This window comes from Aotus nancymaae, unplaced genomic scaffold (assembly GCF_030222135.1).
Source record: "Aotus nancymaae isolate 86718 unplaced genomic scaffold, 86718_ANA_hifiasm-v0.15.2.pri h1tg000003l, whole genome shotgun sequence".
NCBI classification, from domain to species: Eukaryota; Metazoa; Chordata; class Mammalia; order Primates; family Aotidae; genus Aotus; species Aotus nancymaae.
In genome coordinates, this window is record NW_026988414.1 from 2416276 (window position 1) to 2430392 (window position 14117).

Sequence of the window (14117 nt, forward strand, 5' to 3'; positions counted from 1 at the left end):
CTCTACTAAAAATACAAAAAAATTAGCTGGGCACGGTGGCTCGTGCCTGTAATCCCAGCTATTCAGGAGGCTGAGGCAGGAGAATTGCCTGAACCCAGGAGGCGGAGGTTGCGGTGAGCCGAGATCGCGCCATTGCACTCCAGCCTGGGTAACAAGAGCAAAACTCCGTCTCAAATAAATAAATAAATAAAATAAAATAAAAAGAAATACTCTTGGCAGTGCCATGGCATTCCCACCAGAAATAAGCAGAGCAAGCCCATGAACTTTCCATTCCTAAAGGGTGGCCCTTCCCTAGGCTCCTCCCATACACAGAAATCCTGGAGCTATCTCCGAGGGGGCAGTGATGGAATCAGGAGCTTGCAGGTGGGTAGACCCTGTTAACGTCTCAGAGCGTCAGTCTCCTGCCAGAAGAAGAAATTGAGCAATGTAATCATTACTCCACTTCTGATACTCTGAGGGTTAAACTTGTAGGGCATTGCTCGTCAGGCCTTCAGCTCAGCACCTGCAGTGGGTTCTCAGGAAATGGAGCAGTTATAAGGACAATATTCATCTTAAGTTTATTTGTCTTAAACTATTAATGATATCCTGGTGTTGGCAGGGTACGGTGGCTCACGCCTGTAATCCCAGCACTTTGGGAGGCCGAGGTGGGCAGATCACGAGGTCAGGAGTTCCAGACCAGCCTGGCCAATATGGTGAAACCCCATCTCTACTAAAAATACAAAAATTAGCTGGGCGTGGTAGCGGGCGCCTGTAGATCCAGCTACTTAGGAGGCTGAGGCAGAAGAATTGCTTGAACCGGGGAGGTGAAGGTTGCAGTGAGCCAAGATCGCACCACTGCACTCCAGCCTGGGCAACAAGAGCGAAACTCCATCTCAAATAATAATAATAATAATATCCTGGTGTTGGCTGGGTGCGGTGGCTCACGCCTGTAATCGTAGCACTTTGGGAGGCTGAGGTGAGCAGATCACCTGAGGTCAAAAGTTTGAGACCGGCCTGGCCAACATGGCAAAAATGCGTCTCTACTAAAAATACAAAATTAGCCAGGCATGGTGGTGCAGGCCTGTAGTCTCAGCTACTTAGGAGGCTGAGGGAGGAGAATCACCTGAACCTGGGAGGTGGAGGTTGCAGTAAACCTAGATCTCGCCATTGCTCTCCAACCTAGGCTACGAGAGTGAAACTCCGTCTCAATCAATCAATCAACCAATCAATAAAATCCTGGTGTTAGATTTGCAATGCCTTCCTCTGGGCGATGCACACAGAAGGTGCCTAAAGTGCGTTTGCTTTAAATGTAGTGAAAGCTACGGGAGGAAGGGGATGCCAAAAAGTCCCAGCTGCATTGAGTCCCCAGAATCTGTGAATGTGCATATTACTTGGCATCCGCTCTAGATTATTCTAGGATCACAACGGCTACCCCTGGTCTGAGCCCCTCTCTCAGCTTCATTTTCTATGTCTGTAAGCAAAGGGGATTGATCCTGGACAAGTTCAGTTGCTGCAGTGTCTGGCATCCTCTGTCAGCAGGCAGCTCTGATCCAAGCTCTGCATGCCTAAAAATCCAGTCCTATCTCATTTCCTGTCAACAGAAGAGCAAGCCCCTTCCCCACACCCATGCTCCAAGGCCTTCCCAGGGCTGGCCAGCTCCCTGACCTCAAAGCCTCCAGCATCTCTGAATTCCCAAGCCTAGCACATAGTAGTTGCTTGATGAATGTTTGCAGAGTGCAAGGGCTGGAGGGCTCCTTAGAACCATCTAGTTAATTTGGTGTTTCTCAGCCATTAAAAAAAGTCACATACCCATGAAATACAAACAAAAATATCTCCCTCCCCCACTCAATATTCTAACTCTGCAAGAAAGGGTGTCCCTCCGTCCCTGGTGAGAAGCATTGACAGAAAACAGAACACGTCTTTGGTGATGTGTCCTCTAGTGAATCACTCCGTTATTTGAATTACAAAGTCGTTTTTACATTTGCAAATTATAAAACCATGCCACGCCAGTGAAATACTGTCTAAATGACCCTTGTCTCCCACCCCAGCTTCACAATACTATGAGTTTCATTTCGGCCCTCTCCCAGCCAAGAGTCACAGCTAAGGCCCAGGGAGCCCTGAGAAGGAAGACACTTGTCCAGCATCACACAGCAAAACAGCACACCATGGACTTGAAAGTGGGTCTGTTAATTTCTTTTTTTCTTTTTTCCTTTAAGACAGAGTCTCAAATGACCTGTGTATCAAATAGAGTTGGAGATGTCAGCATGGCATTGGAGGTTAATATAAGTACAGATGGTTACCTATAGAAATATTTATAGATGGGGCCGGGCACAGTGGCTCACACCTGTAATCGTAGGACTTTGCGAGGCCAAGGCGGGTGGATCATGAGTTCAGGAGATCAAGACCATCCTGGCTAACACGATGAAACCCCGTCTCAACTGAAAATACAAAAAATTAACCAGGCGTGGTGGCAGGCGCCTGTAATCGCAGCTACTTGGGAGGCTGAGGCAGGAGAATCGTTTGAACCCTGGAGACAGAGGTTGCAGTGAGCCGAGACAGCACCACTGCACTAAAGCCTCGTGACAGAGCGAGACTCCATCTCAAAAAAAAAAAAAAAAAAAAAAATCTATAGATATGCGTGTGTATAATAGTATATACAGAAATTTCTTTGTTCTGTCAACTGGGACTGCCTGAAGGAAATGACATCTCAATAGCAAGGAGCACACCTAGCACTCAGACCTTGGTTTCTTTTCTTTCTTTTTTCCTGAAATGGAGTCTCACTCTGTCACCCACGCTAGAGTGCAATGGCATGATCTTGGCTCACTGCAACCTCCACCTTCTGGATTCAAGCGACTCCCCTGCCTCAGCCTCCCGAGTAGCTGAAATGACAGGCGCACGCCACTATCGCCCGGCTAATTTTTGTATTTTTAGTAGAGATAGGGTTTTGTCATGTTGGCCAGGTTGGTCTGGAATGCCTGACCTCAGGTGATCCACCCGCCTCGGCTTCCCAAAATGCTGGGATTACAGGCGTGAGCCACCGTGCCCGGCTGGGTCTGTTAATTTCTAGGTCCATTGTATTCTCACTGCCTGGTCTTGGGGTGGAAGTTCTACTTCCAGAGCCACCCAGCCTGAGCCTCCCAGATCTGGAAGGGGTAGGCCTGGCTGCCCTACTCAGAGTCCCAGTGCCCCGAGTAGCTGCGGCCAGGGCCTCCAGGGCACAATAGCCCCACCCTCAGCTCCCAGGCCTCAGTGCCCACTGCTCCTCAGGCGGCGGATCACAATGGCACTGAAGCAGCCCAGATGCAGCAGGGAGGGGCTGGGAGAGGCACCAGGCAGGGATGATGGACTCTCCCAAGGACTAGCCTGCCTGTTGAAAGCTCTATACTCACAGGACCTTCTCGGACCCTGTCCAGAAGCCCACCAGGGTGAGTGTGGCACTGCCCAGGAGCCAGCTCAGAGCTGACAACGATCTGGGAGTGGGGTGTGGTGGGAGGAAGCAGGCTCAGAGAACCTGTGTCAGAGCTGGGAGAAGGACTGGTGCTCTGCCTCCCAAAGCGGGAGTTGTTAAAAGTCTGTGTCTTGGCTGGAAGTGGGGGCTCACACCTGTGATCCCAGCACTTTGGGAGACCAGGGCAGGAGGATCACTTGAGCCCAGGAGTTCAAGACCAGCCTGGGCAACATAAATACAAAAAATTTCTACCCCATTTCTACAAAAAACCCAAAAATTAGCTGGGCATGGTGGTGTGTGCCTGTAGTCCCAGCTACTCAAGAGGCTGAGGCAAGAGGATCGCTGGAGCCCAAGACTTTGAGGCTGCAGTGAGCTATGATGGCGCCACTGTACTCCAGCCCGGGCGACAGCAGGACCCCGTCTTAGCAAGACCTCATCTCTTTAACAACCACCAAAAGTGTCTTGGCTCCACCAGAGACCTGCTGAATCAGCATGGGGGCTGGGTGTAAGTCATCTGTTCTTTCAGGTTCCCCGCCCAGGGTCTCAGAGGCACCACCAGGGTTGGGAGGCACTGGTCAGGTCTCTCTTCCCTCAATCTGGTTCCAGGTTTCCTAATTCCCAGTAGAGTACTCACGACGGTCACAGCTTCCACGATTTCAACACACACAATGCAAGCTAAGTGCTTTCTACCAGCGGCGATGCCATTTCACTGCTGCAAAGAAGCAGGTGCTGCTATTAGCCCCGTTCTGCAGACCAGAGCCCCCAGAGAAGGCAGGGAGAAGTGATTTGGCTTGCTCTTGCCCAAAGTTACAAAGCTAGGAAGTGGTGGAGCTGGGACTAAATCTTAAATAATAATAACCTTTTTTTTTTTTTTTTTGAGACAGAGTCTAGCCCTGTCGCCCGGGCTGGAGTGCAATGGCGTTATCTCGGCTCACTGAAAGCTCCGCCTCCTGGGTTCAAGGGATTCTCCTGCCTCAGCCTCCCAAGTAGCTGGGATTACAAGCACCCACGACCGCACGAAGCTAACATTTTGTATTTTTAGTTGAGACAGGGTTTCACTATGTTGGCCAGACTGGTCTCAAACTCCTGACCTCGTGATCTGCCCGCCTCGGCCTCCCAACGTGCTGGGATTACAGGCGTGAGCCACCGCGCCCGGCCAATAATAACTTTTAAATACTAAGAATGGCAGCTAGTCTCTGTGTAAGCTTGGCCAGCATGCCTGGCACTGTTCTGAGCTTGCTGTTCTAAGACTAGCATGTACTTGCTCATTTAAACGTCACAGCAACCCCAAAGTTGTCTACCCTTGCCGTCACCATTTTTCAGGTGAGGAGACAGAGGCTCAGGGAGCTCTAGCCCGAATTCGCTCGCTGTCCGCCGGGCCGGTGGCGTTCACCCCGAACCGCGCTGCGCTGCCCCGCCCGGGGCACTATGGCCTGGGGCCGGACTATGCCCTCCCCACCTCACCCGGCGCCCCCCACCCACGCGCGCGGAGGGTGCGGTGAGCTGAGCGCGGGGCCCAGCATGTTTCGGCGTCGCCCGCGCCCAGGGGCCCAGGAGGTGGCGACCAAGGGGCCCCTGGCGACGGTGACTTCCGACGGAGCCACCCGCGGCTGCCCAAGCTGACCCCGCCCCCGCTCCGAGCGGCTCAGGGCGCGCGGGGCTCCGGGGACTCGAGGATCCCGCGGGGCGGCGCCGCGTGGTGGCCAGAAGGGGACGCCGAGCCCGGGGTGGGCGTCGGGAGCCCCCCGCCGCGCCTGCCCGCCCTGCCCACCGCGACCCGGCGGGCGGCGGGGAAGCGGGGGCTGCTGCGGTCCCTGCTGCTGCCGGCCCTGCTCTCGGACGGCGCGTCCCGGGCATCGGTGCCCAGGCAGCCCGGGCCAGGCGAGCGCGAGCGCCCCTGGAGGGGCGTGGCCAGGGAGGACCCCAGCTTCCTGGGCGCCTTCCTAGGAGAGCTCCTCCGCAGCAGGTTCCGTGAGTTCCTGCACCAGCTCCGGGAGAAGTGCGCCGAGGAGGAGCGGGAGCCACTGAGTGAGGCCCCGCAGGGCCCCGGGGGCGGGCCCGGGGCATTCCCGGTCGGGGGTGGGCCCTGCGTCCCCGCACCCACCACCCCACCACTCAGGCTTGGAAGGATGCTAGTGTTAGCCGGGTATCTCACAGCCCTCGCAACCTCTCCTTGAGGGCGAGTCTGCCATCGCCCCGAGGCAGGCCTCACTCAGTGGCTCCGGCTCCTCGTCGTCCTAGGAAGGACGTCCCCCAACCGATGCTCACCCTGTTTCCTCCCGCATCTGGCTCCAGCATCCTCAGCACCGCAACATCAAAGGGGTGTGTTAGAGCACTGCCGGGGGGCTCCGCAGCGTCCCAGCCGATCATTCCTCCCAGACCTGTGGTAAGCGGGTCTCCTTGGTGGGGACCGGGTGGCATCGATGTTTCCTGGGCAGGACACCGTGCCCATTCATGCCAGATGTGGCCTGTTTGTCTTTAAGGGGCCAGTCACCGCACCTCCAGGGCAGTCTTACCAAGATTTTGTTCCAACAGACCTGCTCTGGGGGCCCCGAAGGCTGATTGCCCCCAATTCAGCACCGTCAGAAAGGCCAGCCAGTGAGTGAGGGAGGGATAAGGGTAGGGTGGTGGGGGACGGGAATTTCTTTCCTCCTTTCTTTCCTTTTTCGCCCATGAATGTATCCATTTATCCACCTATCCATCCGTTCATCCATCCTTACATTCGTCTTTCCATGAATCCGGTCTTCTACCAACCGATTCAAGATTCACTCGCCAGTTCATCTATGAATCGACCCATCCATGAATGAGGTCTTCCACCAACACAGAATGCATCCATGAATCCATTAATAGATTCATTTTCCCATTCACCCATCCATCTTTTATCCATCTTGTCCATGAACCAGGCGTTCTACAACCTATTCATGGATCTCTCCATCTATCCATCCATCCTATTCACCCATTCATCTATCATGAACCCATGGCTCCATCCATCCATCCATTCACTCACGCACCCACCCATGAATCAGGTCTCCTGTGGATCCATTAATCTACCTGGCCAACCAGCTAGCCAGCCATCCATCTAAAACTCCCACACTTCTGTCCATCCATCCATTGATCCAATGATCAACCATCTACAAATCCTTCCATCCACTTGTAAACCCAGGACACTGTCCATCTCTAATCTAGTCATTCAGCCATCCCAAACCTACATACCCCTCTACATAATCATCCAGCCTCCCGTCTGTCTATCTACTCATACATCCATAGTTCAGTTCTATTCAGCCCCTTTCATTAACTCACCCATCAGTCCATTCACCCATCTGCCCACTCACCTGTGTTCCATCTTTTTATCCATCCCACCATCATTTGTCCATTTCTCACTCTTTTATTAGGTTTTACCATGTGTTGAATATTGGGAGAAAAATAAGGGATGGAGGTAAGAGAAGAGCTTAGGCATTAGAACCTACCTGGGTCTAGACACCATAGTTTTTTTTTTTTTAGACGGAGTTTCGTTCTTGTTACCCAGGCTGGAGTGCAATGGCGAGCCGCAACCTCTGCCTCCTGGGTTCAGGCAATTCTTCTGCCTCAGCCTCCTGAGTAGCTGGGATTACAGGCACGCGCCACCATGCCCAGCTAATTTTTTGTATTTTTGGTAGAGACAGGGTTTCACCATGTTGATTGGGATGGTCTCGATCTCATGACCTTGTGATCCACCCGCCTCGGCCTCCCAAAGTGCTGGGATTACAGGCGTGAGCCACCGAGCCCGGCGCGACACCATAGTTTTAACAGAGGTGGAGAAGAAGACAGAAACAGTTCCTTCAGGTTAAAATTCCTCCAGGCTTAAGCAGGGGTGAAGAGTGGACAGCACTGCCCATGAGTTTAAAGACCAGGGAGAGTAAATACGTCGCATACATATCATTCCTCCTCATCTCATACCCACGGCAGACAAAACCAATGGATTGCATTTCCCCACTGAGCCTCAGAACCCTTCCTTCTCACACAGTCCTCCAGGCAGACACCGCTGATGGATCATAGTAGGAACTAGAAATGAAACATGGCCAAGCATGGTGGCTCATGCCTGTAATCCCCGCGCTTTGGGAGGCCGAGGCAGGAGGATCGCTTGAGCCCAGGAGTTTGAGACCAGCCTGGGTGACATGGTGAAACTCTGTCTCTACAAAAATTATAAAAGTTAGCTTGGCGTGGTGATGTATGCCTGTGGTCCAAGCTACTTGGGAGGCTGAGGTGAAAGGATTGCTAGAGCCTGGGAGGTCAAGGCTGCAGTGAGCCAAGATCCTGTGACAGAGCAAGATCCTGTCTCAAAGAAAAAAAAAAGTGCAACACTTTTACCAACCCAAGAACTTTCAGCCAATCAGGCCAAACACACACATGGCTTCTCACAAGATGTAATGAATAAATGTATGGAATTCATTCTCTCAAATGTGAGCAAAAGCAGAGACAGAGTTACAGGCTTTCATATTCCAGAGCAAATACTTGAGCACCTTAGTGTGTGTGAGATTCCCTGGTAGGCCCTGCAGGGGACACTGAGGTGCCTTAGAACAGGCTCCAGTGGCCCTCAGTGGAGATGCTGAGACTTCAGACAGGCGGGCAGAGCTGGGTTATGCCTTTGCCTGGCCCTGCAGCCAACAGACAGCGGGGGTTCCTGAGCAGACAACTGCTGGATGACTGGGTCCCAAAGCATGTAGCCAGGCACTGTCCCGACACCTCCCGACTGCTTGGTTCTTTGGGGACTGATGAAAAGCATTCCCTCTGCATCTGCACAGACATACAGATGTGGTCTGATGGATGGATGAAGACATACAAATATGTGCATACTAATGGTCAGCCATGACCTTCCTAAACAGGACAGCTATAGGTGGGTCAAGCGGACCCTCCCGCAGCCTTGCCCTTGAGGCTGAAATTAATAACAATAAATGGAACAATGTTATCTATGAAATATACATGTAACAGATGCCCTTGATTAAGGCCAAGCCCTGTGCTGGGCCATGTCCTAGATGCTTCATGTAAGTTATCTGATACTCACCAAACTCAGGAGAATGGCATTATTTTGCCTATAATTTAAAGGGAAAAAAATCAAAATGGAAACTTGGGGATAGTCTGCCGAAGGTCATATGGCTGGGATGAGCCATGATTGAGATAGACAGTTACCGAAAGTACAGTTCAACCGGGCGCGGTGGCTCACACTTATAATCCCAGCACTTTGGGAGGCCAAGGCGGGTGGATTACCTGAGGTCAGGAGTTTGAGACCAGACCAGCCTGGCCAACGTGGTGAAACCCCATGTCTACTAAAAATACAAAAATTAGCCAAGTGTGGTGGCGGGCACCTGTAATCCCAGCTACTCTGTAAGCTGAGGAAGGAGAATCCCTTGAACCCGGGAGGCGGAGATTGCAGTGAGCCGAGATCGTGCCACTATACTCTAGCCTGGGCAACAGAGTGAGACTCTGTCAAAAAAAAAAAAAAAAAAAAAGGAGCAGCTCCCAGTTAGTGATGTTTACTCTGGGTCTTACAGACCCTGGGCTGGATGCTTTGACGACCCATTTCCTTTCTTCACAACCCTGTACAGTGGGCACGACAATTCCCATTTTACAGATAAGAAAACTGAGGCTCAAATAGGTCAGGACTGAAACCCAGGACTGCGTGATTCCTGGGCTGGCATTCTTATTCTCTCTGCTAAACTGCTTTATGTGCAAGGAGGACAGCTCTGGAACCAGGATGCCAGTCTTGGCTCCATGCCTAGCAGCTGCATGACCTTAAAATCATCTCTGTGCCTCTGTTTCCTCAACTATAAAATGAGAATGATCACAGCGTGTCGTAGGGCCGTGTGCATTTGGTGGGATGGTGTATGTGCCTGCCTGAGCCTGCCTGGCAGGTGGAAGTGCTCGGTCAAGGTGGGCTGCTGTGACTGGCGTTATCCAGTGTTAGAGGCCAGAGGAGGCCACTTGTCTAGGATCTCACAGCGAGTCCAGGGCTGGTGGATGTGTGTTGGGGTGCGGCGGGGGCTCTGAGCACAGGCCCCTCTCTCCTCTCCCAGCAGGCCCCAGCGAGCACAGGCCCCTCGCTTCTCTCCCAGCAGGCCCCAGCGAGCACGGGCCCCTCTCTCCTCTCCCAGCAGGTCCCCCCCTCACTCCTCTCCCAGCAGGCCCCAGCGAGCACAGGCCCCTCGCTCCTCTCCCAGCAGGCCCTCCAGGAAAGGCTCAGGGCCCCACAGGCCTCGCTGCCCTTTCCGGGTGCAATTTCCGAGACCCTGCAGGACACCCTGCTCCGATACTGGGAGCGCCGATGCTCAGGTAAGCAGACAGGATGGGGAGACTCCAGAAAGTTCCAGCCAGGAGGGCAGAGAGGCGGTAGCTCTGGGTCCCTGGAGTGAGGGACCAGCTTGCAAAGGCCTGGTCCCTGGTCAGTGACCCTGAAGGAAGAGCCTGAACTGGCCTCCCTGGAGGGTGTCAGGGTGACCTTCGAGGACCAGAGGAGGTGTTGCAAGGTGGGTGGCGCCTTGGACTGCTTGCTGCCAAGGGGTCCCCATGCGCTGCATCTGCACCCCTTGAAACCCGTAGCCAGAGCCACCGAGCCCACCCTTGCTCCCCTCCCCAGCCCCCACAGCCTACAGGGGCTGGAGGAGGCCCAGATGCCATGAGAAGCATCTTCCTCCCACATCCATGAAGGCAGGCCTCAGCAGCCTGCCTGAGGAGGTGCCCAGAAAAGCCAGGAAGAAGAAACGTTCTCTCTGCTGGAGACAGCGGGCACTACCTGGTCCAGCAAAGAAGCTAAGAACCACCAGGCCCTGGGTGTAATGCTGTCCGTTTTGCCGCTCACAGCGAGTTTTCTGAAGTGGGTTTCGAGAAGCAGGAGAGAAGGCCATGTTCTCGCTCTGGCATAACCTTGACCAAGCTCCACCTCTTTCCATGTGCCCAGCCTCTTCTCAGGGTCCAGCAGCCCCCAAGGCCTCCAACAGTCAACGTCCTCTAGCTGTTGATTGAGCACCTACTATGTGCAGTTTCAGGAAACGCCTGCCTCAAGGTCCAGCTGTGGGCAATGCCCTACAAACCTAGGACCTTCGCTGATGTGGGAGGGATCTGACCCAGCCCCCTTGGCATCACAGGAAGCTGGAGTTAGAAGCTGTGATTTTTGCCCAACTTCTGTGTGTTTGGTGGGGGAAACTAAGGCCCCGGAAGCAGAAGGGGCTTGTGTGGGTGACACAGAGCCATATATAGAAGCCAGAGTGCCCCCCGGCCCCTCTTGGGAATCCAAGGCCAGTACAAGCCTAGAAGAAACAATTTCCTGTGAATGGCAGTTGGGGCCTACGGGAGATGATTCCATGTCGGCCACTTGCCATAAGGAGCTACGGTGGTGCCCAGGGCAGCAGGGTACCCAGGAGACGTAGGGGCCAGCCTGCTGCTTCCCAGCCCTTTCCATCCTGGGGCAGCCACTGGGGAATTCAGGGTCCCTGGACCACCCCGCATGGCTGATGTTGGGCAGGAAAAGCCCCCAGCCCTGAGGCAGCCCTCCCTGAACCCCTCAGCACTCTGGGCATGGTTTCTGGGATTTTTGTGATGGGGTAAGCGGTCTCCCCACTGCGGGAAAGGGGCTGAGCTTCCGGCCGCAGCACGAGTTGGGTGCGCAGGAGGCACAGCTCGGGTTTAACAGAAACAGTCACGCAGGTAGTTTTAAAACCTAAGCTTTCTCCGGAGGCAGCCAGAAGGCGCTGGGGAGCCAGGGGTTGCCATGGAGACAGGGCTCTGACCGGCCTTGCCTGCCAGAGGGAGGAGAGGAGGGTGGGGGCACCAGTGCCCTCCTCCCCGGCAGAGATCTCACCCTGTCCTCTCTCCTGCAGTCACACAGAGCGTCACTATGAACCAGAAGGCCACCCGGCCAGTGGCGTCGGAGCGGGAGTTTGGGAACATTGGAAAATGGCTGGAGAGTTTGCCCAAAGCCCTGTATCCTGAGGCCAAGGAGGAGACCCTGGCCAGCTCCTCATGCTAGCACTGTGCTGGCCTGTGAGGCTCCAGGGAAGGGGACGGGTCTTGTGGACATTGCCAGGGTTCCCTGCCCCTTGCCTACATACCTCCCCACCCAGCAGCAGGAGGGTTACCAGTGTGGGCCCTCAAGGGCCCTGCCAGCCATGGCTGGGTCAGGGACTCAGGATCCATGAAGCTTATGGGGTCCTGTCTCCTCCAGGCCCTCCCAGAAGACACGGGGCGACCTTTCTGAGGACACCTCCGTGAACAGCAGCCTGCCCTTCTCTTCATGGAAGAAAGATGCTGCTCAGAGGCTGCGAAGGGGCCTCCAAGCCTTCTTGGACGCCCATGGCCTCCTGGAGCAGGTGGGCAAACAGCCTTGTCCCTGGAGCCAGAAGCTGGTGAGCCCCTGGCTGGCAGCTGGCCCTGGGTGCAGCCCTGTTTGGTGGGGTGGCCAGGGCTGGGAGTGGACCCTCTCTGTGAGCCAAGTCAGCAGGGGGCCTGTGTTCCTGCATCTCCCTCAAAGTGAAGCAGTCAAGGGGTGCCTCTAAGTCAGGTGCCTGGGTGCAGATCACAGCTCCATAATCGAAGGCTCTGGCTTCCTTCCTTTCTCCTTCCTTCCATTCCTTCCTTCTTTCTTCCCTCTTGCTCTCTCTCTCTTTCTCCTTCCTTCCATCTTTCCAACTTTCCTTCCTTCCTTTTTTTTTTTTTTTTTTGTGATACAGTGTTGCTCTGTCGCCCAGGCTGGAGCGCAGTGGCACAATCTCTGCTCTCTGCAACCTCTGTCTCCTGGGTTCAAGCGATTCTCCTGCCTCAGCCTCCCAAGTAGCTGGGACTACAGGCGCCCGCCACCATGCCCAGCTAATTTTTGTATTTTTCGTAGAGACAGTGTTTCACCATGTTGGCCAGGCTGGTCTTGAACTCCTGACCTCAGGTGGTCCGCCCGCCTCAGCCTCCCATAGTGCTGGGTGACAGGCATGAGCCACCGTGCCTGGCCTTGCATTTGCTTCCTCACCTTGTAAATGGGGCTGACAGCAGAACCTGCCCAACAGGGCTGCAGCATAGAATCCCGCTGGGCCCTGGGGGCCCAGTCCCCTGCCCTGAGGTCCTGGTGGCAGCCAGCTGGTCCTCTGTCTCACTCTAGGAGTCCTTCCTTCCCAGCCTGGTGCTGCAGTCGGTCCTGAAGCAAGGCCGCCCCGAGGAGTACCATCTCCTCTGACCCTCCCCAACACTGCATTGAGCTCAGAGGTGAACACCCGGTAGCCCAAGCCCAGGGCACACAGGGCCAGGCCATGAGGATCGCCCTTCCTTGCCCCACGAATAAAGGCGCATCCCAGGTGGCTGGGACCTACCAGTAGGTCTCACACCGCAAACCTTTCTTCATACCCGATTACTGGTCTCTGGGGGTTCCTGGAAGGAAGGGGTTGGAGACACAGCCAGGATGAGGCTGAGGGGTGGGGACAGGGCATCCCTGGGGTCCAGGACTTGTACCAAGTGAACCCCTTTTCTGGAAGGTGGGAGACCCTGCCACAGACCTCAGACCTGGGAACATGCTGGGTGTGATGGTTCACACCTGTAATCCCAGCTCTTTGGAAGGCTGAGGTGGGAGGATGGCTTGAGCCCAGGAGTTCAAGACCAGCCTGAGCAACATAGACCCTGTCTCTACAAAAAAATCAAAAAACAAAAATAAGCTGGGCATGGTGGTGCATGCCTGTAGCCCCAGGTACTTGGGAGGCTGAGGCGGGCAGATCTCCTGACCCCAGGAGGTTGAGGCTGCAATGAGCTGTGATCACACCGCTACGCTCCAGCCTGGGCGACAGAATGAGACCTTGTCTCAAAAAACAAACAACAACAAGAAACCCCAAAAACTTGGGACCAAGCCTCTGTCGACCTAAATCAGCCCACACCTGAAGTAGGCACCTGCTGGAAACTGAGCCTAGGGGTGGAGAACCACGCCCCGCCCCGTCCTCCCCGTCCAAGCCTCCATCCAACCTTCACTGTGGAGTGAGGGCGTCCAGACTCCAGCGCGGGGGAAAGTACCCTGTATTAGTCTTATGCGTTTCCCCGGCCAGGTTCACAGCCTCTGGTCCCTGGAGGGCAAAACACCTGGTGTGCGGGCTGGGGCCTCACGTTCTGTCTTAGTCTGGGGATGGTGGAGTGGATGTTTGCATCACGAGGTGGCGAAAGACAAGGGCAGGCACTGACCCAGCACGCCAGGCCACCGCCAAGCCCCTGCCCGCCAGGTCTGCCCCCGCCACACCTGCCTTCCAGCCCCCTGGAAAAAGTTTGAGCCGCCGTCCCTCTCCCTGAAGCTGCCAGCGGCCCCCTGCCCCGCGCCATTACCCGGGATCCGGGTCTTTCTCGCCACCTCCTGGCCGCTGAGGAAATAGCACGGAATCCACACCCTGACGTCTTGTTCAATGGCAAAGGAAGGGGCTGCAAACCGTGGGATCGGGCTGGGCGGTGGCCGGTGGGGTCCTTAGGGCCCGGCTGGGTGCGGATGGGGGAGGCCTTTTGGGAGAGGCGCCCTGACTCCAGAAGAAGGGCGATAGAGCTAGGCTCAGTTTAGACGAACTCTGCGGGGATGGGACGAGGACAGCGCTGCAGCCGCACCTCCACCGGGATTCACCGGAGTGGGATTCAGTCCCCGGGACGTCCCCTCCCCTCCGTCTCCCTTTCTGGACTTTCACGCCCCGTCCCCTGACCCAGGCTTTCT

The 14117-nt window shown here is 55.1% G+C and overlaps 1 protein-coding gene across 1 annotated transcript; it reads left to right on the forward strand.

Annotated features, from left to right (window-relative positions):
* Nucleotides 1–4948: 4948 nt before the first annotated feature.
* On the forward strand, nucleotides 4949–12620 carry CUNH9orf50 (chromosome unknown C9orf50 homolog). Its single transcript, XM_064375796.1, is given in 10 exon segments — nucleotides 4949–4997; nucleotides 5000–5455; nucleotides 5723–5813; nucleotides 5911–5961; nucleotides 5963–6025; nucleotides 9559–9680; nucleotides 9683–9733; nucleotides 11278–11440; nucleotides 11622–11766; nucleotides 12546–12620. Coding segments are annotated over 10 exon segments (1266 nt in total).
* Nucleotides 12621–14117: the final 1497 nt, after the last annotated feature.